Source organism: Micropterus dolomieu, linkage group LG18, assembly GCF_021292245.1.
Source record: "Micropterus dolomieu isolate WLL.071019.BEF.003 ecotype Adirondacks linkage group LG18, ASM2129224v1, whole genome shotgun sequence".
Taxonomy (NCBI): Eukaryota; Metazoa; Chordata; class Actinopteri; order Centrarchiformes; family Centrarchidae; genus Micropterus; species Micropterus dolomieu.
In genome coordinates, this window is record NC_060167.1 from 5,325,638 (window position 1) to 5,352,084 (window position 26,447).

Genomic DNA, 26,447 nt, shown 5'->3' on the forward strand with positions numbered 1-26,447 from the left:
CCAACTCAACGTCAGTCTGTTTGAGACCGTCTGATCGCGCACATACACACACACACACACGTGGGCACTGACGCGCGCGCACACACACACACACACACACACACACACACACACACAGGCTTGCTCCGTCGGACCCTGGAGGAAAGGAAAGGAGAGCGCTCCTGTTTATTGCCTCCAACTTCTCTCTTTGCTTCTACTTGTATCTTTCTGTCTCCTCTTATCCACCAATGCGAGGATTTTATGACTGTTATCACTGTTATTGTCACTGCTGTCCCGAACTAAGGAAAACCAGTTTAAGGACCAGACGGGAGCATGTAAAATAATCCGCGCGATTGAGCAAACCAAGAAGAAAAGAAATGGATAAACGGAGTTATTCTCTCGTTTTGCCTGCAGCTTTCATCTACTTTGTACTTTTGGGATTTACTGGTGGACAGTTCTTTCCAGGTAAAGTGATTTCTTTGTTTTCTTTGGGAATTTTTAAAATCTCTTACTACATACGTTTTCTGTGTTGTGTGGGATTTGATCATTTCTTTTGAGTTTGAAATTGGCACATCCACGACGTGGTGCATATGGGAATATAACGTTGACATGCACGTGCGTTTCAGCAATATCGGAAGCACCATACAGCTATAAATGTTATATTGTTGTTGTGGTTTATATTGTTATGTCAGTTTAAGCACATTTTCAGTTGTTGAATGCCTGCGCGCATAAATCTTGATAGGCAAACTGAGCAGAAAATGTCTACATGTCTACAATGTCCATAAATCACTTGTTTATGGAGATATAGCGGGTTTTGCTGACAATGCTTGTCGTTTGGCTTACATTATAATGACCGCTGGCACGAGTTTGTGCCGTCATATCTGTGTCTGCTTCACAGTTCTGATTTGCGCACTGGAGATTTGGTGTGAAGTTTTGAACGCTTCGGGAGGTTTTTTTTTGTCTACGAAGCTCCCTGTATGTGTGGAATGCATGCTGTTGAGGGTTTGATTGAGACTTTGATTTTGTTATGTTTTTATGTAGGTTACATTTCGCTGTGAGCTCGCTGGGTGCTTGGAAGCGATCGGCCTGGTGCGTCTTGGGTCCGTCTGAGCGCAAAGCTGTCTACTGTCTATAAAAGCATTCCCTATTTTTTTTTTTATGCATTTATGAGATTTTTATTTTGAGGTGTGCTACCGCAAACAGGCGAGCACGTCATTGTGCAGCGGTGTCGTGGGCAAGCGTGTGCAAGTACTCTCGTAGAAGTCCGTTTCTTTGCAGAACCTACAAAGCTTTTTATTTACAACTTCTACACGCAAATAACTGATCTGATACCTAATTTACACCCTGCGTTCTCAGTTTGCTTCTCAAACCCGCAACTACGCCGATGCCTTAATAGCTATTTCAGTAATATTTCAATATCTCAGTTTCATCTCCCGGAGATGAAGCTTCGGGATCCTCACTCATTCCGTAGCTGAATCTCTGCACTGCAGCCTGGAGCCAGGACTCCTCTGGCACTTGTTACGCGCCGGAGAGGTTTAGAGAGTTTGCAGGATTTCCAGCCTTTGATCGAATTATGCTTATCAGCCACCAGAAACTGAAGCTTTACAGACAGACAAAACGAGCCGAGCGCCGGATTACAGCAGCTCTAATAAAAAAAAGTTTGCTCCCACATATCCAGCATCATGCCTTGAAAAAACACTAATGTCACAGATTAAATTCAAGATAATATATTGATGAAATCAAAGTGCGCTTATGTAAAAGCTGAAACATTTAATGATTGTTATAACAAATAATGTATTGTCAGAATAAAAGTGCCTTGTGTCATTATAACTCTTGCTAGGATATTAATGTGATGTTTCGCATGATCCATCATTTAAAACCCGTCGTGTCTGTCGTTTTAAAATGTTTAATCATCGGAGTGTGCCCTATGCTGTAACTCTGTCAATACCTTACTGTACTTCCTAAGTTCAGGCTTTGTACGGGTACCAACAATCTGTTTAAATCAGTAATGTTTTAAGGAGACTGCAGTAGCAGCAGCCTGTCGGCTCTGTGTCCGCCCCTCTCTCGGCACCTTCTGCTTGGTATTCATGACTTGTAAGGCTGCAAAAAGAGGCTACTTTGAAGGGAAGACTGGCTCTAAACACCGAGTTCCCTCTCCGCTTCTGGCTCCGGCTCCGCTGCAGCGCGGTGGAGCAGCCATACCTCTTTCCGCGCGTAATGGTGCAGCAGAGGAAACCGCTACATTACGCACGACGGTGAAATAAATATTTATATCAATTTGGCCAAATATGTTCGTGGATGTCGGAATCGAGCCCTTAAAGACAATATCTGTGTTTTCAACTCAGCGCACTGATAGAAACAGACATCTAAAACTTTTTTAAAAAACCCACATTTAAGAAATGTAATTGAGCTGGTCCTCTATGTAGATTTATAGTAAATATTGCCATACAGCGTCCTCTGCTCATAAGGATGTGGTCAGGTTATTGTTAATAAAGAGAAACCTGCGGAAAACGACTTTCTGACTTTTTGTTACTATATTTCATCGTTTTGCAAATCAGACTTGGAGTTTTGCTGGAATATGCGTGTCGTCATTCTGACATCCACTCTATCAGTACTTGCTCTCAACCAGTTATTTACTTGGGAGTGTGTGTGTGCATATGTTTGCATGTGTGTGTTTGAGAGCAGGCTGAGGAATATGCCGCTGGTCGTTGGTTGCTTTCGTGCCATAAGGGGGCGATATTGGTACATCATTTCTATCCATGGACACACAAACACACACACACACACACACACCCTTGCTCCAATTTTAACTGCTGGGTTTTGTTTTTAGAAAAAAGAAAATTGAAGAAACTCATTCAGATATAATGATAATAGATTGGAAGGCAGTGATGAAGAAAATGTCTCACCCAGAGTCTGTCTGTCTGCCAGTAAGTCAGTCTTACTGACATCTTGTAGAAGTTGTAATCACCTTCTCATCCATCCTCATCTAGAGGTCTGGGTGTGTGGATGCCCGGCAAGCAGCTCAATTTTCAGATTATGTTGCTCTCGTCACTGTCATCACTTTCACAGAGGCAAAGCTGTGGGTGTGAAACTGATCAATCAATCTGCAGCTGTTTGTGTCCCATCTCACACAAAAGTACGTGTTGATTTCCTTTATTTATGAAGATTAACTTTTCCTAACCTTAACCAAGCGGAGTTAGTTGCCTAAACGTAACCAAATATTAAAGAAATAGTTTAACATTTTGGGTGTATGCTTATTTTCTTTCTTGCAGAGAGTTAGGTGTACGGTAACTATAGTGCCAGCAATCAGCTAGCTTACATAGCATAAAAATTAGAAACAGACAAGACAGACAAATTTTCGAACTATTTGAACAATTGTAGTTGATCTACAGTTGATAGTTCAAAATATGCTCATTTTGGAAAAGCACTGACAAATGATCTCTTTTGTTATTCTTGTATGAGGATTTGGATGACTTACTTACTACTACTAACTGCTAACATACCCTTTAAAAATGCTTCATTCTTTGGTTTTGCAACAGCTTTATGTTCAACAAAGCAAAGGCATGCGTTACTCAAGGCTGTCCTTTTCATCGTGTGTGTGTGTGTGTGTGTGTGTGTGTGCGCACACACTTGGTGCAGCTGTGCTCCTGATCCATGCCTTTGAGCTCCAGTGATCGCTAATTGTTGAACATCCGGTCGAATCTGGAGGTGATGACTAGGGCATTGAGGTGTGTATGTGTGTTTTCAGAGAAACCAATTTACTATTTATATTCCACTTAATTCGATTTCTTTGGCAGTAAGGACAGAACGGGAAAGAGTGAGAGAAAGACAACGAAAGGAGAAAGAGAAAGGCAGTGACCATGTATCACTTTCTCTCTCTCTGTCTCCTTGACTGGTTTGCCCGGTGTGACATGTTTGAGGGACAAGGAGAAGTCTTTGGCTTTGATCAAATCAACAACGTTCAATTCCCCAATTATAGAGCCATTTATGTGATTAGTGTAGAGTGTGTGTGTGTGTGTGACAGATTCATACAAACAGAGGAGAATGGAAAGGTGAAGAAAGAAATGGTTTTATTTTAGTAGAAAAAGAGGAGTAGAAATAGCAATGAGAGATTAAAAGGGAAGAGAAAATGAGTGGAGGAGGTGAGAGGGCAAGTAATGTAAGACTTCAAATTGCAGAGGGGGATGGAGACAAGGTCTCCAGGAGGGATAGATGAGAAGAGATAGAGGAGAAGAACTGAGCTTAAGAGAGAAAAGAAAGGAAGCAGGGCGAAGTCTGGGAAAAGAGGTGAACAGGAAGAGGTGAGAACAGAAACAAAGGGAAGAGGAGATACAGTAAAGGAAGATGGTCTTACTTCCTCCCTGAAAAAGAGGGGGAAGTAGGACCAAAGAGAAGGAAAAAGAAGACCAGGGACGAAAAGAGTATTGAAGGGAAGGGACAAAAGAGAGGAGGACCTTGAGGAGGAAGAAACAGGAGGCAAGGATTAAGGGAATACTAAGACAGGAAGGAGAAAGGAGAAGTGAGAAAAAGAAGAGAGCAGATGGAAGGAAAGAGAAGGTGAAAGGAAAAGACTGTGGTATAAGAGAGAGTATTGTCGTATGTTGCCTCGTTCATCACTCCTGTCTAGACTAGATGAGGTGGAGGAGGAGGAGTAAGAGGAAGAGCAAGGGATGAGTTGTTGGAGGAAATGACAAAGACAAAGGATGACAGCAGGTCAAGAAATGAAAAAAGTGACACTAAGTTGATTATGTCTCACTGTTATCGACTGTCTGAGTGGCTATAATTGTTTCCTCTGCTGTGTGTGTGCGTGTGTGTGTATATTTGTGTTAAAGTGTGAGAGAGAGCTTTATGACAGGATGTCTGTCACCTTGTGCCCCACTCTGTTTAGTATGCTGTCCATCCTTCCTCACTATGTGTGTGTCTGTGTATGTGTCTGCCTAATCCACAGCACTTATTCTATTGGCCTGACTAACTGACAACCTAATAGCAGGGCATGCTGAGTGCCGGGGTGTGCGTGTGTGTGTTAGAGAGAGAGAGAGAGAGAGAGAGAGAGAGAGAGAGGCATTGAGTGAATGCTAAAGTGGGTGGACCTGAAAGTGAAAGAGACTGCAGAGTAAGAGAGACTTTCTGCAGTCAATGATATGCACTTTGAGAGAAAAAGTGTGTGTTTGTGCAACAGTGTGTGAGGTGCAGTATTAGTGCCTGGTTACACCAGAAAGTGGCACAGAGAAATCCATTTGCATGCCCCCACTAAATAAGTGGTGCTGGAAGCTCCTTGACATATGGGCTACTCGAGCTAGCTTCCTCCCAGTAAGCTAGTGGTCTGAAGGTGCCAATATACCCAATCAGAACTGTTTGTCTAATGGTCAGACAGCTTTAAAAAAATCTTTAATTTGACATTCACAACCACTTCATGCAGTGACTGGCCAGGTGTGTGTGTGTGTGTGTGGGGAGGGGGGAAGTACGCAGGGTTTGACCTTCTCTCTCAAGCTCTTTTTTCATTCTTTACACAACTGCTTCTGTCACTTTGTGTGTTCACTTCAAGTGCAACAGTATGAATACCTTCCAGGAGAGAAAGTCTGATAATGTTTTCACATATTTTAATGTATGATAGCTGACTTTTCATACCACCTTTGAATGTGGTCGTTCGGAACAATTTTGCATTTTGATGTAGTCAGACAACACATTGCCCACAGTTATTGAGTTCCCGCCGATACACCTGACTAAGTCAAGCAGTGCTCAACTGTCAATCATGATGTGAAACCCCCTTTATATACAGACAAATTACACAGTGTTATCAGTGTTTAACAGTAGAAACCATCACCAACGTTTTGTGGAGGCATCTGTTTAGTAGGGCTGTGCTATTAATCAAAATTTAATCACGATTTCGATTTTGGCTTCCAACGATTATAAATACAAGTTAATCAAATTAAAACGATTATTGTGTGCATGCTGTTTCACAATGACACTCCTTTCGTCTTGTGTTATAAATCCAGCGCACCCTTTCTTTGACAGTGCTCCCGCCCCTCCCTTAAAGCCCAAACTCACTCTCAGCAGGCTGTTGCATGTTTACTTCAGCTCAAGCCGAGAAGACGGGCTATAACTTGCTATTCACCATTATTAGCGTCAGCCTATGGTATTTTACACTGCAAAAATTCGCCTAGCGGCTAGCAGACTTTACCTCTGCTCATAGCCTTACATATTAATGCCTAAACCAGGTGTGGAAAGCCTTGCTTTACCTGGTAAAGCAAGGCGTCATATTTGTAAAATATCCGTATTACCGGATTCATATTTTCCTCACAGTTTGTATAACTGCATCTCCCGAAGGAACACCATTGTTCAGCATTATGTAAAGTAACAAGGTGTCGTCAACTCAAATACTTCAACCTCTCACCTGCTCTGCTTCACTCTGTATGCGCACACACAGCGTTGCTGTCTTGGCTCTAAGATGCTGTTTAAAGTTAAAGATATTTGATACATAATCATTAAAAAAAATTAAGCATTTAAAAATTTTAAGTTCAAAATTGTATGTTACTTCCTAAGTCAGTCAATAATTGTGCAACTAATCGTGATTTAAATTAGGACCAAAATAATCGTGATTATGATTTTTGCCATAATTGAGCAGCCCTACTGTTTAGCCTTAATTACCTAAATAAAACGCGGACACTCATACCTACATCATACCTAAATATATATCTTTTCTATGTTCTATAGACAATAAACAATTTCCACTTAATTTAACATTAACCTGAAAGCAAATGAAAACAGAAATAATAATAATAATAATAATATATATATATATATATATATATATATATATATATATATATATATATATATTTAATAAATTCAGGCATCAAGGGGTTAATTATATAGCAGTCACAAATGATAAGAACAGTACACCCAAACCTCAGCCTTGGAAGGGCAAAACAGCATCCCAGAAATATTCAGCAGTTGAATGATAGCAGGCATAAATGGGTTGGAAAACGTTGTTGATTTTATCCTGGGGATGATGTTTTAATTTACTTTGACTCCACCTTCACTAGGAACCGCTTCATCAAATAGTTTTGTGTCACTTTCAAGCCCTCAGGGGTAACAAGAAAGGATTTTTGTACACATGGAGCTAATTCTCATACAGGAATCCTTTTAAGAACTTCAATTTAAGTAACATGGCAAGACACCACTGAAGAAGAGGGCACATGCTCAGTGAACCTGCCCTGGTTGGATAAAGGTTGGTATCCTTTTCCAGCGTCTCAAATGGCAAAACAAACTTGGAGACAAATCGTGATTGAGCTGATTAGAATGTCGGTGCTGTAAAACATACACGCCGTGGCACATTAAAAACTTCCTTTCCTCTAATTAAAATAACTGCTGATTAATGCAAGAGGTCTTAACGAAGCTCAACAAGGTTTCAAAGTAATTAATCCATATTTAATAGAAGATGTTAGGCAAGAAAGACTGAGAGGCTGCTTAGTCGGCTGAATCAACAAGCTTGGGATGAGAGGGGGAGGAAAATGATGGGGGAGGGAGGAAAAGAGTGAGAAAGAAAATAAAGGAGGCGCGTGAGACAAATAAGTGTGGGTAGAGTGAGGAAGGTAATATATAGAGCTATGGAGTTTTGCTGGGGGGATATGAGATGATATCTGAGCATCATTCACTTTATTCACATAGTGACTAAATTTAATTTATGTCAGACTGTGTGGGAAGTCTTAACTAGAAGATGGATACACAGATGTAGTCATAGCCACTCTCAACTGGTCTTTGAAAAAATATGTAGTATAAAAATCAACGTGCCCAAATCAAACTCTGCAGTAGCAGAATAAATGATAATTCCAGTTTATTATAACTTTGATCTTGGTGTCTTTTGTAGTTTGTGGCAATTGCTCCAATCAGTACACTGCTAAGATATGGGAATGCCAGAGACAACACAGCAAGAAACACAAACAGTCTAACCTGACTGACAAAACATATTAGGGAAAAAAATAATAAAGGCAGTAAAATTATTACCCAAACTGTCCATTTTGCAACCTGTTCTCATCTCAGGAGTCATAAATACAAGCTTTGACAAAACCGCGGCTATTATACGCAAATGTCGATTTAGCGTGTGTATGATACCAGGGCTTTCAAGTTTTATCAAAAGTTTGGAGTGAGATACCGCGTGTTAGAGGAGGAGCCACTCAAACATTTGCAGCAGCGGCCCCTCGGCCCCAGCCAATTCTCTCAAGTTTTTACTAGCAGTTTGATTTTACCTATAGTTAATGTCTGAGCTGAACAAATATATATATATATATATATATATATATAAAAATTACGATTATATGAAACTTACAGAAAGAAACTCCAGCAGCTGCTGCCACTGATGCTTAGACTCGTCGGGAGAGAGTGGTGTTAACGTAACATTTTGTAAAAATACTGAATACTGCTCTACTATACTCTATACTAGTTCAAAAGTCAGGATTTACTTGCCTTATTTTTTTATTTCAGCCGATGGCTTTAAGAAACATTAGGCCTAGGCTATATGCTTTGTAAAAAACACACTCCTTGCTGCTGTTATGAATATGATATTAGTTAATAAAGTCTGGGGAGACTGCTTTGTTTGGGGGTGGTAGTGAAAGCAGTATTTCCCATAATTAGCCTATAATTTGGATTATTATCAACGCAGAATTTTTTTTACTAGGCGTATTTAAAATTCTATTTGATTGAGGAGCTGTATTGAGGAGCATATATTCGTGCAGCACCTCCTCGCTCACTCCCTCTTTCTCCCTATCCTGAACACCGCTACACAAACCTGTCCAAAGTTAGAATATCCCCCCGCGCTGTCATTCTGCTGGAAACACTGGAAAGTACCTAGTAATGTAACGAGTAACGTAACTAGTAACTTTTATCAACCAGTAATAAGTAAAGTAATTATATAACTTTGTTAAGGACTGATAAGTAACTAGTAATATATTACAATTTTTGAGTAACTTGCCCAACACTGGATATAAATATCTCAAGAGCTATTGGATAGATTGCCACAGCATTTTGTACAGATATTCCTGGATTATAGATGATGTAACCTAATGACCTTGGTGATCCCCTGGAACTTTTCTAGCACTGCTATGAGGTTGATATATATATATATATATATATATATATATATATATGCAAGGTGCACAAAGGATTAATTCTAATGACTTCGTTAATCCTCTGACTTTTCTGCGCCACAAGCAATTCAAAGTTAACTTATCCAAATATAGCCACATATATTGGATGAATTTGCACCACATTTGGTACAGATATTCATTGTTCCTGGACAATGAATCCTACTGACTTTGGTGACTTTGATTAATGACCAAAAAAAATGAAAAAGGAATTTCAACCCTTTCACTTTTAGCTGTACTTGTATTCAAAGCTAATTATGACATTTTAGCATGCGAACACATCTCAGACGGTAACAGCTCAGTTGTGCAACATTTGATTGTAATATAAATAGATTGAGTAAATGAGACAAGGGCAAAGAGGTGGAAGAGACTGGGAATCATAAGAGGAGAATTGGTCGAAGACGACAAGAGAGGGAAATAGGAAACAATACAAGATACTGTGTATGTATTGTACCGATGGTACAGGGCAAAGAATCAGTGTGAGAAGAGTAGAAACATCTCTTGCACATAACTAGTAGAGGAAGAAGGAGAGAGAAGAAAACTGAGAGAATAAAGTTGGGAAAGAAGGAATGAATTAAGAAGGAGAGGTTTGGATGGAAGATGGAAAGAGCACAGCAGACAAAGAAGAGGAAGAGCAAACATCATAATATTTGCCTGGCAGTTGGATTTTGCCTCTCTTTATTTACACACACACACACACACACACAAACCAGGGAACACACACACACACAAAAACTAGGGAACACACACATGTCCTCCCTTGATGCAGCAGTCTGAAGGAGCCAACCATCTTCTAGTTGTTTATGGACTCTCATTGTACGCACACACACACAAATGCACACACTTGCCTAAAATACTGCCACGTAATTCTGCATCTGCTTCCATGTTTTATCGCTTCTTTACCCTTTTTTTAATCTTTCTCTTCATCCCTCCTTGATGTTTGTGTAAGTTTTACCCATCCATCCGTCCATTCGCCGTCTGATCGCTTATTCTGATCATTCTGTACAAATATCCATCGTCTCATTCATTCATCCATTCACCCTCACTTCCACTAGTTTACCAATCAATGCACCTGTCAATCCACCCACACGTGAATATTTTAAGTTATTTATTTTAGGAATAAGTGCATGTGAACAGAGGCGGAAAACACCACTTGTTAAATTTCTCATGTGCCTTTAGTATGAGTTTATATGTGAGGTGTGTGTGTGTGTGTGTGTGTGTGTGTAAGCTCAGACTGAATGCTGATTAACAGATAATTGCCTCTGTCATTGCCGGCTACAGGAAATGCTCCCTGGTTAAGTGATACAGTCAGACAGACAGTTAGATAGACAGGTGGATGGACAGATAGACAGAAAAACCATTTCCTCGGCTGGTAAGCATGACAGCGGCTGCTTTACCTGTCACTCAGAGCAAGGGGGGAGAGGCAGGAGGAGTGATGGAAAGAGATAAATAAGTAGGGGAGATTGAGAGGGAAAAAAGGGAGGGAGAGAGGGAGACTCACGAAAGTCCCAATAGTCATTTGACCTACATTTCAACGTCATATTTTTTTGCGTAGTTGAACTTAAAATGTTAATTTTCTATAAAATGTATTTATTATTTATTAGGATTTATTATCCATTAGTGAGAAGAGGGGTGAGCATCCCTCATGCTCAAGATGGTTATTAATTAAGGTCTCAAGGGTAAAGTTATACATTTTATAGTCCATTTACAGCTTGAAAAAGAGAACTTTCTTTTTCCTAGATATTGTTTAGATATTGTTACCCAATATTCTTCTGTTCTACCAGTACCATCATTCCCAGTGGTCCTCTCATGTTTTAATAGAGCCATTACAGAATATTTAACAGGTCCTATGTTGTATGAGCCTACAACACCTTACTTTTGCAGCTAGATGAACCAGCAATCCTACATATTCTGTGCCTGAAAAGAGGCAGAGAAAAGCTGACAGGAAATCACATCAATACAGACAAGATGACGATCTATATTTAATCTGCGTTACTGTCTTTTGTTCTCTATAAAGCACTTCATGAAGTGCCTGTTTGTTACTAAACATGCTATAAATAAATTCACAACAACTTTGACTTAATGGAAAGCTAAAGAGCAAAAGGCATTTTGACTGTAAATAACAAAGAGCCTGTCATGCATATTTTTAGATAAAAGCTGTGCACCAGTAACGACTTTCCACGGAGAAGGAGAAGAGACAGAAACCTCGACTTACTTTACATTGTTAGTGTACTTTGTGCTCAAATGCAACTCATAACTTAATGCATTACTTTTACTATTTGTGATTGTATTGGTCCAAATGAAAATAATGTGACTGTTTCTTTTCGTGTAACATTTTCGTTGCAATTTCCAAATTATGGCACAAACCTTCAGAGCAATTCAATAAGTACCGCAAGTTGTTACTTTTAATGTAAGTAACAGAGATGCTTACTATGAACTTGTAAAGGAACTTTGCAATAGAAACAGTGATAACTGTGCAATACATTCAATAAATGCTATTTTATACTGAGATGAAACACACCTTTTTGGACTCAGCTTGATTTAAACAAAGCTTTTTAATGACATTTTCATCATGATCCATCATTACTAAAGTGTGATTTTGAAGGACAATGGAGCATATGAAACCACTCACCTCCTCAAACCTCAATGACAATATAGGTTGATTGTAAATTTTCTCAAAATGACATATATGACAGACCCCAAAACTACATATGACTGGAAAGTACCAGTCCAGCATCCTTATATGTAAGTTAGATGACTTTGAACACATGGTTAATCGTTTGGTTAGGTTTAGGCAACAAAACTACTTGGTTAGGTATAAGATAGTGATTTGAGTTAAAATAAGTATTTTACGTATGTCACATGACATAAAACACGTGACATTTGTCAGTAACGCTATTTAACTAAAAACTTATTCAATGCTGAAATGGTTTCACCCTGGACTCAAACCTCAGTTTCCCGGATCACAGTCTTGCTATGTAACTTGACTTCCTGTTGTGCTCCTGTCATACGGCCACCAGGGGTTACAGCCTAACAGTAAGCTTAAATATAGGTCGCAATAAGCTATTGCACAATTGACTAATACAGCTGTTTTTTTTAGGCTTCTAGGTAATTAAGTAAGAGAGCACCAAAAAATTTATGGACATAGGCGATGTAAATGCTATATTATTGAACTATTACTTATCTTGGACTGTTACTTATCTACTTATCATCAAGAGAATGTGATCACAAACTTGATTTTTTTATACCCTTTTCAGCTTTAAGGAAGGGTAAAGCATAACTTGTAATTGAAAAGAGTAAGAGGTTTCCATTACAAAATCCTTTTTCAATCTCTCAAACTTGGAGAGAGAATAGGCTTCTGTGGCTGTTACTACTAGTTGGAGATAATTGCAGAGCAGATGCTGGATGAGACTTTGTTGATGGCTACCGCTGAGTTATGAATCATGACTAATTATGAATATACTTCCACAGTCCTCCACAGTTGTATGCGGTGAGATAATGGTCCATTAAAACATGCATGGACCCGCATGAAACAGGTGCACGACCCATTTCATAAGTGTAGTTTGAAATAGGCTCATAATTTTAAAGCCCAGGCTTGAGTCCCAATTAACGCCAGAAATGCCATCAACAAATTGGTGCTTCACATTGTAAAACTTACAATGTCAGCTCCCACAATGTCCCACTTACTGTACACACTAGTCTTGGTCTATTTTACATCAGATGAGGAAAAAAACATGATCACATAGCCAAAACGACCTATGTTTATGTCAGAAGCAAAAGATGTAGAGTGTAAAACCTAGGAGGAAGTCAGACTGCATTGCTAGATAAACAAAACATGTCCAAATGGGGGAATTGCTTTCTGTCCCGGTTTTTGTTGGTTTCTTGTTACCATAACCACAATCTTTTGCCCAGCCTTAACCAAGTACTTCTTAAAAGCATGATCACTATTTTCCCTTATCTTAATTACATAGTGTTTATGCCCAAACCTAACCTAACTTTAGCCATAGTGATGGCAGACCATCATGGATGGATCGACATGGGCTGTCTGTGACCCCACTTCAAACTTGGAAGCTGTAAGTTTTGCCATGTTTTATGTTTAAGTTTAGTATTTTGTAGATTACTTACTTATAGTAATTATCACATTTGCGCAGCTAATGTGGCTTGCGCAGCTAATGTGGCTAGCAGGCTGGGTGATGTTGAACTAACTATCAATAGAAACTGTGTAAACGTTAATCCCCATTTTAAGCTCTCTAAATATCGAGCGTAGTAGGTTGGATGCCTGTAACTCTGTTTTCAAGTTGCAAGTCTGTGTGTGTGTGCTTTGCTGCGATATGTACATTTACTTGATAGACATGCCCTGAAGGAAACAGTATAGTTATGTGCGAAAAAGACATTGTCAAACAGGAATTAATTTGCTTGGCAACATGTAACTTTGTGTAACACCCAACAGCTAGCTTGCTCAGACCATGAAGCTGCAGTTAGTGGTTCGCTGGGCAGTGCAGTGAGATCATCCACACTTTCTACTTTCTATGCATTATTGCACCAATTTACTTAATTAATACCATAAATTAAGTAATATCCAAAAACAAAATGAAAATGGCAATAATACCGCATATCATGCTGCTGAGCCACAACAAATCACCACAGGGGAAACTGCTGGCCTTAAACCAAGAATGACTGAGACAGTTGACTGTTTACTGCCCCCACTCCTTGTAGTATTTCGGATTTGTTTAGGATTATTTTGAAATTTCTAATGGCATGGATGCTTTAAGAGGAAATGACAGCAAGACAACGGCAGAAAGAGAAGCAGGTAAGCAAAGTAACTTTTTTTTATTTGAATGTGTTTCCATCAGCCTTTACTGTATCTTTTCTTTGTTGGTAAATCACTTTTACCACTTTTTTACCACAGCCATGCTTTCTCACAAGATTTCAGCTTTTAAAAATTCTGGTGTTTATCTGTTTTATGCAAATACTAAACGCACATAAAGTATAGGAACATTACAAATGTTTCTTGCAGTTTGTCATATACATACTGTACTGCTTATAATTTCTTTATCTGTTGTTCCATTATGTCCATTTTGTGTAAATTTCATCATATCAGCTGCAAAACATACAGTATAAAGCCTAACACTGTATGAAAGTTATAAGTGGCTTCCATAACTTTTGTTTCACTGCTGCAAATCAACAGAGGCTGCAGCTTTCTGAGAACCCTAGTTTTCTATCAGGTTGTCAGTCTGAAGCCCAGAATAGCATGACTGACAAAGCAGCAACAAAACCCAAAGAAAGGCAATACCAGCAGTAGCCAGTCAACTGTGTCGACCCTGTCTGTATTTCCTCACCGATATTAACTACGCCATGAGAGCAGTCCTTTCCCGTTCTAAAGATTAGAGAGGAAAGAGATAACAAGAGAGAGAAGAAAAGAGGGTGATTAGAAAGAGAGAGCTTTATGGAGAGGGGGAGAGAGAAAGAGAGACGAGCAACGAAAGAGGGAGTGACAGCCCAAGATGTAAAATGAGAGAGATAAAGGGAGAGAATGAGAGAAAGTGACAGGGTGATAGACAAAAAGAATGACGGTGACAGAGAAGCAGAGTATAAGAATATATAAACAGAGCAAGAGATGAGTGTTTTCAGGTAAATAGAAGGAGAGAAAGGTCAACAAAATGAGTGAAAGACTGATGGAGAAAGATGGAGAACATTTGATTTTCTTTTTCTTACCTGGCCTCTATTTGTTTGTGCTATACATGGTCATTATTTGAATACTGACTTTTATGTAAGAAATATTTGGATATGACTTAGGGGGCTTTCACACCTACCTCATTTGGTTCGGACTTTCGGACTTTTCAGTTTGATCCGAACCAAAATTACAGATGTGAAACCTCCCCTGGACCATGGTCCGGACCAAACAGACGAAATGCCGTTCAATTAAAATAGGTAGTCCCGGTCCAGATTTGGATGGCTCAGACCATTTACAGCGCAAACCGGAAATACACAAATGTACGGAGAATGCACTGAAATAAGAACACAACTATAAATCTCCCGTGAGATCATCTTTTGAAACAGACAGTCATTATGGAAGCAAACTGCCACTAACGTCTTCGGTCTCTCCTCAAACGGAGGTGAAGAAGGATTTCCACACTATACTGTTCGCACAACAAGGACGATTATTTGGCAAATTTGAACTAGTCTCAAGTATAGTTAGTGCTGCAGGTAGTAATCCATAATAATAATTTAGTGCGCTGGCAGAATTATAGTGTGAAACCAAACCAAAACGAACCGAATGTATCAAAATGTTTTAAAACATGAGGTTTGGTTCTAACATTGGTGAAGACTTGGTGTGAAAGCCCCTTAGTTAGCCTAGCCAGCTAGGATTAGTTAAACACCGTTGCATAGCTAAAGATAAAGACCTACAGTATGCCAACATCAAGAGGATCAATAGTCATTAGCCTTTTGTCCAATTAATCATTGTTCATTTACTCATTCAACCTGTTTGTTCAACTTGCACCAGTGCTGAAGCACAATCTTAGACAATCGTGTCTGGTGTGTGACTCCTGTGAGGGAGAGCTGCAGAAGACGATGAAAAGAGAGAGCATAAAAAGAAAGCGAATAGATGGAGAGTGTGATAAGAGGAGAGTGTAGGGTATTAAGGAGTATTAGTGCAAGTGTAAGCCATGGACAGTAATGAACTACCCTGCTGTTCAATAGACCACCAGCTTTGGCACTGAGCCCGTGTGTGTGTATGTGTGTGTGTGTGTCAGGAGGAGAAGACAGCTCTGGGAAGGTAACAAGGCCCTTGTCTTATCCCTCTTGAGGTCCTATTAACCTTTGCTCAACACACACACACACACACACACACACACAAACTCTCCTTTTTAACTGTCCCACTCAAACACGCACCCTCATGTTCTCTTTTGTTTCTCACTCACACACACACACACACACACACACACACACACACACACACACACACACACTATGTCCTCACTAAGGAGATTTAGGAGCTGGTTAATTGGTTGGCTGAGGCTAATTTTTTGTTGAAAGTTAATGCCACCGTCACACATGGCTCCCTGTGGAGAGGGTCAGAGTTAGTAGACTGTCTTTTTGGTGTGTGTGTGTGTGCATTATGTAGATGCAGCTCTTTTTATCTGTGTCTGCTAACCAGTGTTGTAGAAGCAGCAGTATGTCAGCTGTTCGGAATTAGTTTCGTTACATTTATAGTTAATAAACTGGCATCTCTCGACATTTAGCAGTAGCTTAGCTTAGTGATAAAATTTGCACAATTTATCAAGAATTTACATTGCACAGGAAACAAAAGGAGAGGGGGTTCAAGGAGCACATGCACCATTTTAAACACAGGGTTGGGATTGTGCTTTAATAGGTGTGAGCTTTACGCTTGTAGAAAAACAGTATAATGATCAGTGCAGTCAGCCATAAGGAAATAGAGCTACAGATTCAGAATTGAGAGCTTAAGGGCAGCTTCCATGTTACGAAATAAGCACTTTGTTTGTTTATGTGCACAATGTGTGCACATTAACAAACACTGCACAGGAGTTGTGTATACCTTTCACTTTGGCCTAATTCTTAGTGACTATCTTTTGAAAAATATAAAGACTTTCAGTCAGCTGTTTCACTCTGGAGTTGTGCTTTGATCTAGTTCCTGCAACTTTCCTTCCTAGCCCATTTCAGCCAAATGCCTCTCCCTGTAGGGTTCACAACTTTGTGAAACATAGTGTTCACTTAGACTAAAATGCTCTTGAATAGTGGATAGAGAACTATTTTTGCCACTGTGAGTGAGTACTTAGTTCAAACTCTTAAGAACAATTTGAGCAAGTCAAGAATGTCTCACAAACTAGGGCTCCTGGATTATAATTCCCGGCCCGAAAAAAGTTCCTGCTCTGAAAGTAGTACTTTCTGACGGTCAAAAGAACTACTAGAGTTTGTTGACACCACTGATAAATAGACACCGACTGCAAACCAAAATGTGGTAAAGGGAATTCTATTTCCTGATATGGTTATTATTCTTGGATCTTATTATATGGACTATTTGCTTGAATATTATCTTTAGAATCCTAAAGTAAAAGCAATAATGGAGGATACACTGAAGGAACTGTTGGGTGACTCAGACAGATGTGCTGCACGCACAAACAGAGAGGAGTTTCACTGAGCACAGTTGCAAAAAAAATAATTCCTTGTTCTTGAAGGAGATATGATGGCTCTTCAGGAAGACAGTACAGATTTCCAACTAAGGTAGACAAATAATTATGAACTTTCTTAGTATGTTTTTATTGTCTGTGACCTGTCGTAATTGAAATGGTTTTAAATAACTGAAATTCATCTAAAAATATATTTGTTGTTGTAAATTCTCACAAAACGTTGTTAAGTGGCTGGCTAGGTGTAGGCTACAAAACGAAGGTTACGATATGGTAACCCTAGTTCTATTAGCACAGGCGGAGCCCTCTACTGGACTCTGTGGGTACTACCTCTCCTCCTATCACACGCACGTACTCGCCCACTGAAATTTTAAATACTGTATGAGCCGACCAATTGGACGTCGCTACTGTACGTGCGTACCGTATAAATAGCGGTGTCCTCACTGCTCAGCATCCAACCAACCCTTCAGCAGACGGCGGTGGAGCGGCAGGGCTCCATTGTAGAGGGCTAGAACTAATAGAACTAGGGTTACCATATCGTAACCTTCGTTCTATCTCACACAGGCTCCGCCCTCTACTGGACTCTATGGGTACAGTGGGTGGAGCCCGATGACTGTCCGCCAGATCCAACACCTGAACTGTCCTGACCCCTTACAGGGGACATCACAGTCAGTGTAAAAATGTTTTCCCCGACAACCGGTAGTCTATGGTAGACACCAGTCTCCTTCTTCACAGATCCTGAGTCGCACCTGCGAGCACAGATCCTGAGAAGGAGCCCAACACATCCAAGAGGTAAAAACGCACAAATGGACATGGTGAAGACCACAATGCCGTTGTGCAAATCTCCTCGACGCTCACCCCGTTGAAGAGGGCCGTTGACACAGCCACACCTCGTGTGGAGTGAGCCCGGACCACCGAGGGTGGGTCTTTCCCCGCCTGCACGTAGGCCTGTGAGATACAGTCACAAAGCCATCCGGCTAGGCGCTTCTTGGATAGAGCTTTACCGATCGCACCGTCACCAAAGCAAACAAGCAGTTGATCAGTGCGTCGAATGGGGGCCGTGCGCTTCATATAATGTGTTAGGGCACGCACAGGACACAACAGATGCAGCCTCGCCTCCCTAGACCCAGGGTGGGGCGGAGGGTGGAAGGCATCCAAATGTATGGTCCTCGACCTGAACGACCTTCTTATGTTCTTAGGAACAAAGGAGGGGTTCGGTCTTAACACTGCTGCACTGTGGTCACCACGAAGCAGCATGCAGCTGGGATGAACCGACGCACAGCTCACTCACCCTCTTGGCAGAGGTGAGAGCCAGTAACAAGGCTGTCTTGAGAGATAGCATCTTCAAGGAGGACTGTTCCAGGGGCTCGTAGGGGTTTGACCTCAGAGCCTCTAGTACCAGTGGCAGGTCCCACTGGGGTGCAGAGACACGTAGCACCGGTCGTTGTCTCCTCACACCCTGCAGAAAACGCTTCACGAGGGGGTGGGTGAAGACAGGTCTGTCGCCAAACCCCTCATGACAAGATGAGATAGCTGCCGCATACACCTTAATGGTTGAGTGTGACAGTCCATTCTCCATTAGGCCCTGCAAGAAGGAAAGGATGGATCCCACTGAGCAGGTTATGGGATCCATTTCCTTCTCAATGCATCAGCGCTGAAAGCCCAGCCACTTAGCTTTGTAGCAGGAAGTGGTGGAGCCTGCCCTCGCCACCTGGATGGTATGTACCAACTCTGTGGACAGCACAGCCTTTCTCAACCTCTCCCTTTCAGGAGCCAAACCTGGAGAGGTTGGCTGGTTGTGCCTATGGCACCTGACTCCTGTGACAGAGTCCCCCAGACCTGAGGCACAGGCCAGGGCTCCGTCACTGCCAGCTGCGTCACCTCTGTGTACCACCCCGCCGATCTGCGGCTGGGGGCTACCAGGATGACTGACAACCCTTCCTGTCTCACCCTCTCCAGCAGGGGGAGATGGAGTGGTGGGAAAGCATACAGCAGCCCTTTTGGCCATGGCCGTGTGCAAATGCGTCCACGCCCAAGGGCGGGCTGTCCTGTGGTAGGATCGAGAACCACAGCGGGCAGTGGGTGTTGTGCCGTCTGGCAAACAGGTCCACCTGCGCCGTCCCGGAGCGAGACCAGATCTGCTGTATTATATCGGGGTGCAGTCTCCACTCGCTCTGTGGGGGACCGCCCCTCGACATGAGGTCGGCCCCCCTGTTCTCCGAGCCTGGGACGTGAAGGGCCTTCAGAGACAGCAAGTGTGCTGCAGCCCATGTCCATGGAGGGGGGGGTGATTGGGGACTCGGATGCCGCCGCGACGGCCAGCACACCCAGATTGTTGGCCGCTGCGGCCAGCTGCGCGCCCAGTTGGAATATTTTTTCAAAATACTCCAGCGTCCCCCTATTCTGCGCCAGCGGTGGGCGGGGCCTCCTTCCCACTGACCAGCCAGCAGAGTGAGGAAGAAGGTGGGCAGCGAAGGCCTCTTCCAGCGGGGGCACGCACGGAACAGCTGTTTCAGTGTGGCCCTGCAAGCGCAAGAAATCAATCAAACCCGCAACTGGCGCCCTCGTCCGCTGTGGCTCTGCCCAGGATGCCTCAGCGCACTGCCAGATATCTGGGAGAGACGGGGAGACGAAGGCGGGCTGAGCACGGCGAGTCGGCCCGTAGAACCCTTCCCGGAGCCAACTCACCGGCTTAGTCGGGATGGGGGGGGGGGGCAGTGCTCCGCCGCTATAGCCATAACCGCGGGGAAGTCGTGACGGACTGAAGAGGAATTAATTTGCTCTTTAGACACGGCCGAAATGGCCGCGGTAGAGGTGGCTGACGCAGATGACAGGCTGTCAGCATCATCGTCGATCAGCGGCGGCGGCAGGGACGGCAGGGAGTGTGAAGCCGACTGAGGCGGTAGATCGGGGGCCGGAGCATCCTCCTCGGCAGGGAGAGGATCCGGGCCGGCATCTTCCTCACTCTCCTCGCAGATGAGGGAGAGCTCACACTGCCGGACATACTCCCAGCGCTGCTGTCGCCGGATGAGAGGAATGGCTCGGCAGTCAACACACGCCATCTTTGGCGTGGTCCCTGTCGAGGCATTCAAAGCAGAAGAGGCACGACGGGCAAAGGCGAGCTTCAAGGAGCGGCGACTCCATCCGTGGAGGTGAAAGTCAGTGGGCGGTTCGCCGTCTGTCTGAAGAAAAAAGGATGCTGAGCAGTGAGGACACCGCTATTTATACGGTACGCACGTACAGTAGCGACATCCAATTGGTCGGCTACTTACAGTATTCAAAATTTCAGTGGGCGAGTACGTGCGTGTGATAGGAGGAGAGGTAGTAACCATAGAGTCCAGTAGAGGGCGGAGCCTGTGTGAGATAGAACTACTTGGTTAAGTTTAGGAAAAGATTGTGGTTTGCGTTCAAATAAGTAAGTCACATGATATAAGTAACATAACTCAAAACCTAACGCAATTTAACTAAAAAGTTTAAATAAGTCAACGTTGACTTGGTTTTACATGGGACTCAAACCTCGGTCACCTGGGTGAAGGGTGCATGGCCCAATTGCCACAATACTCCATGTGACCCCCATGTGTTTATTTTGAGAGGACACAATTCTTACCTGTTTATTTTTGCAATTACTTACACTTTGCTACACTAACTTTAATTTAAAATTTAGGACTTCAATGTCCAATATCAAAACCAGCTACATCATAAGAGATATTTATCACCATGCAAAAACAAGTTTCTTGAGCACTTACATGCAGACTCCAAACAGGGTTAGTAAACATATCTGTATCAAGAAATACAGATGGAATTTATAATATTCTGTTTCTATTAAGTTATTTTTGTAGTTGAATGCCACTGATTGGGTTCAATCTAGGCTAAATAACCTGGTTCTGCCAGCCTTGTTTCAACCGCCAAATCAACATCACTCAAATGCAGTTAAGCTGTAATGCAATCAGAAAGCAGCAGGTCAAATATGCATACAACATGCTAATGACATGCAAATGAGACCTACCATTACTGGAAGACCGGTCTGAATGTTCTGTTACTATTGTTCCCACTGGCGAGGCTCGCAGACTAACGAGATGAGGAGGCGGCTAAAGTTAATTGAATTTTTGAAGATTGGATTGTGACTGTTATCAGGTGGACGTTGAGAGAGGGAGAGAGAGAGCGGAACAAAGAGTTTTATTTTAGTGATATCAGACAGAGTTTGCAAAAAAATGTTTCATTTTCCATGTATTGCTTATTTACTATTACTATTACCCTATTACATTTACTTTACATTACAATTTGATACAAGTTTTTTTTCCTCTCTCTATCTCTCCCTCTGTCTCACTTTCTCTTTCTCTCTCTGTGTTTGATCGAAGTTGAGATGAATGTGTTTGGACAGTAGAAAGTAGAACACCTGTTTTAAAAGGCCTCTAGTTAACTAGTTTACAGTAGCGTTGTCCTTGTCTGCTTACAAGGCCAGGACAGCAGTGTTTTGTGTGAGTGCCCGTGTGTTTGTGCATGTTGCTTTTTGTGACATGCGTGTATGAGGCTTATGTATAGTTTAATGTGTTTTTCAAGTGTATTTGTAGTTCTATATGTACGGTGATATAGATAACAGTGGGTGAGTGTGTTTTCCTTTGCGAAAATTCAACAACATCCCTGTGTGTGGTTATGAATAAAGCTGACACCAAGCCTAGAGGGAGTGTGTGTGTGTGTGTGTGTGTGTGTGTGTTTGTTTGTTTGTTCCACGACCTCCAGGCAGTGTAAGGTCTACAAGGTCACAAACTATCTTCTCCCAACTGTGAGTACGTGTGTGTGCATGTGTGTTTTATAGAAAAACCCACCAGTAAGTAAAGTGTGTGAGCACCTAGTGGGGTTCAACAGTTTGAATTGAAAGCCCAATGGTTTTCATTAAAGGACCTGAAGAAATATCCTTGATCTTGATTTGTCTACACACACACACACACACACACACACACACACACACATGCAGAGGTTATGCAGATGATGGTTCTTTTTCAATAATTAATACATAAATTAATACAGTCTTTTTAATGATCTTAGAATTAAGATGTCAGTGTGAGTGTGTTAGTGTGTGTGATTGTGTGTGAGAGGGAGGGTTATGGATGACTTTTGTTCACAATTTCATATACTGGGACTGCCCAGAGGTGTGTTTTTTGCTTAGTACTGTATATTCGTGTGTGTGTGTGCATGTGCGCGCGCTTGTGTGATTGGCAGCAGTAATTGGTGTCTGGTTGGTAGAGAAAAACAGTGAATGAATACAGTCATGGAATACTGATACTAGCTTTTCGGTCCTTGAATACCAAAACACACACAGGCACGCGCACAAATACACAAAAATGAAACACTCATCAAACAACATAGATACAGATACTTTCTGCACACAGATGTATACCATCAGAGACATTTATCGTTCCCTCTTTTTCATCTTAAGGTTTTAACTTTTAATTGGAGCAATATGATTTTAGTTTGATGTAGCTCTGCTCATGTGATGCTCTAAAGTAAGTCTGAGCAAGCGTGACAGACTGTCCCTGAGCTCACAGATACAACATACACAACATACAAAACACAAGTATGTGGAAACCTGGACGTTACATTAATTTGCTGCCATACACCATCCACTCTTTTCACAAGATTTTGGAACCCGGCTGCAGGGATTCACGCCCGTTTGGCAACATGAGCATTGGTGAGGTTGAGGTCTGGGCTCTGTCCAGGCCAATCAAGTTCTTCCACAGAAACTTAGAAAACCATTTATTTATTGAGCTTGCTTTGTGTACATTGACGGTGACATATTAAAACAAAGCACTTGCATACTAAGGGTGGGAGAAAAAATCGATTCTTAGATGCATCGTCATGCAGAGTTGGAAGATTCTGACTCGATTAACAAATGTCAAAAAATCTATTATTTAAATGTTAATTGATACCGTAATGTTGACGGAACGCAAAAGATGGTACTGGCGGAAGTGCAGCGCCTGGACAGTCTGTGGCGTGCACATACCAGCCCATAGGAAAGCAAAATCCAAGATGAGATCTCATAGTTGTTTCCTTCTTTTCTCCTAGACACAAATGAGCTGCTTTTAATACCAAGGTGAGACCAAAGGTCTTTTCTCCAACTTCTCAGATTCATCTCAGGAGAGACAACCATATAAAATCTCATTTCTGTCTGACTCTGATCAAAACAAGAGATCTCTAACTGATCTTAAATAAGTCTCCACATTGACTCAGCTATGACTCCTGGGATCTCATGATTCTTCTCAATTATGTCTCAGTTTTCTCATATTGGCCTCAGGAGCCAAAAACTCATCTCTGTCTTACTCTGATCATAACAAGAGATCTCTAACTGATCATAAATAAGTGTAATTTCAGTCTCCAGAATGTGGATCAGAAAAAAAGCTCCAAGATATTTCTCAGTTTTGTCTTAGTGACCCTACTTAGGGGTTATTTTACTCAAGTACTTTACTTTGGCTGTTTTATAACAGCTAAAAAACGTTTACAACAGTTAAATTAGTAACAAAGTAATATCAGCTTCAATATCAGGTAGAAGCTTAGACTAAACTGGTTTACAGCTCTGTCCTGTATTGTACATCCTGATAATTATATTTCAGTTTTCAGAGTCTGAAAACTAGTTGTCAGTGTTGGGCAGTAGCTTCGCTACAAGTAGCGCTGTTATTAATTTAACTACATTTCTCAGTAGCTTGATGGTACCGTCGCTATTTTCTTCATCAAATAGCTTTTCAGTAACGAAGCTGTTTTATTGGCCAAGTAGCGCAGTAGCTTCCACACGTCGCCGCCACACGCAGACCTGTATGTGCAGCCGGCAGAAGCGCTTCCGTGTGACGGTGACATCACGTACCGATCTTTGGGCTGATGCCTGCGACTTTGCTGCAGGGGAATAAAGCGCGATTGAGTTTATTTTCTATAGCGATAGTTATTGTAACACCTCTTGTGAGGAGGATCAGGGTCCAGCCTGGACACCTCTTCGTCTAGTGAGAAGGAAACTTTGATATGTAGTGGCAGAAAGTTGTTTCCATGAGGTGAGATCTCTCTCTCTCTATCAATGAATGTTTAGGTTGTTTAGGTTGCAGTGTTGCCAGAGCACAAATTCACATATAAACAATAAAAAATATATAATTAATAAACAATTAAATGACATTATAATATAATAATATAATATAGGCCTATGTTACATTAAAAATATGTCTTGCTTTTTGACAAGCAGTATAATTCTTCAAAGGAACAATTATTAAAATAGCAGACAATATTACTGATAATAATGTGATAATTAAGTAACTTTATACAAACAACAATGGTTCGGCGTTTGTTGCATGAGGAAATACATTTAGCTGCAATAATATGGCAGTAAGTAGGAGAGTTTCTGTGTGTCTGATTTAGCTCTCTCTCCCGCACACACACACTGTTTGGAGCAGGTTTTTAGTCTTTATATATACACACACACACACACACACACAGAGTCAGCTAGGGTTTTTTACTACATATAATCAAGCATGTTCAAGCACAGATTACACTTATTCTGTGCATGCATGGTGTGTATATGTTTATTTCTATATCTATATATCTATCTATCTATCTATCTATCTATATATATATATATATATATATATATATATATATATATATATATTAGCATCACTAGACCTAACTATAAAATATTAAAAAATTCAAAGTAGCTTAGATGTAACTGAGCTACTTTTGCCACGTTGCAGTAGCTTAGCTTGCTACATTTCACTGGGGGGTAGCTTCTGTGTAGTGAAGATTCATTTAATGTAGAGTAGCTGGTAGCTTAGCTCACTACATTTTCCAAGTAGCTTACCCAACACTGCTAGTTGGAGATGAGGTTAATGAAGTAAATGAGGGATGCAAACTAGTCCTTTTAAGCTAATCAGGATATGTTTCTTTTGGATTTTAATACACAAATTAAATGCTTAGTAATTATCCAGAGATATACAGATGTATAGAAATTGTTTTTGCATCAAGATGTATCGATAATTGTTTTATCATCGCATTGCAGCCCTCTGAATCGTAATTGCATCTTGAGGTGCCAAGAGATTCCCACCCCTTTCACATACCTTTGGCACTAGTATAGGTCATTTATAGGTAAGATGATTATAGTGGATTTTTAATAACATTGCCCTGCTGGCAATTTGGTCATCATTGTCTCAAACATTTAAACAAGCATTCACACACACATACACACAACTATTTTCTACATTCTATATACGTAAAAGTTGGTATTTTCCAAATATGTTGTCATCAGTCTGACCGTCAACATTCATGATCCTCTATTTTGCTCCCTCTGTCTCTGTTAATTGTCATATAGTTCAGTGCCCAACAGTCAAAGCCAATTGTTAGCTTAGCTAGGCTGCATAAAGGTTAGATTCTGCATTAGCATTTAGATGAGTGAGAGAGAAGGAGGGGAGGAGAGAGAGCGTAATTATACCTCAGTCTGTGGTTCACACAAGTGATTGGTTGAGTGTGTGTGTGTGTACATGTGATTATAAATTTTCACACATATCTATCTGTAATTTGTTTTCCAACTGTGGAACGTCACTCACCTTTTATGTGTGCATGTATACATGTCTGTGTCTGGTAGAGAGCATCCATTTGTCAGCTCTTGCTAAGAGCTGGATATGTCTACTGACACATGATCAATTTCTTGTCTTATGTCTGATTTCATTGTTTACACATGTAAGAAATCCTAAAATCTTAAAAAGCACATTCATTAGATAGAGAAATGTGTGTTTCTGTCATCAAGAAAACTTTTCATTGCTGATTTTGGGGTATTATTTATGATACCGGTGCAAATGTTGGTACCAATAATCTATACTATTTGATACTCCACTCTGACAAATGTAAACATCTTCAAATAGAAATTATTAAGTGAAAGCTAATCAAACGCGTCAGTTCTTATTTTCTCTTAATGATAGCAAATCATAATTTTGGTACGTTTTTTACTTACCTAAATTATGATTTTAAAAAAACATTTCAATTCTTACTCAAAAAGACCTTCTGATTTGAGACTCTATCTGGATGCAGACATTTCTAGATGAAATACATTGCAGCAAAAAACATCAACTCCACGCAACTCAGCTTGTGGCTAGAAAATAAACGGTATCTTTTTGTTTCGTTTGTGCTGCTGCAATGCTGCTAGCCCATC

The 26,447-nt window shown here is 41.1% G+C and overlaps 1 protein-coding gene across 1 annotated transcript in view; it reads left to right on the top strand.

The window, feature by feature from the left end:
* The first annotated feature begins 356 nt into the window (after positions 1-356).
* ptprt (protein tyrosine phosphatase receptor type T) overlaps positions 357-26,447 on the top strand; it is a 334,210-nt gene continuing 308,119 nt past the window's right edge. The window contains exon 1 of the mRNA XM_046028632.1: positions 357-444. Coding sequence (XP_045884588.1) covers positions 357-444 — 88 coding nt within the window. The remainder of the gene's footprint in view (positions 445-26,447) is intronic.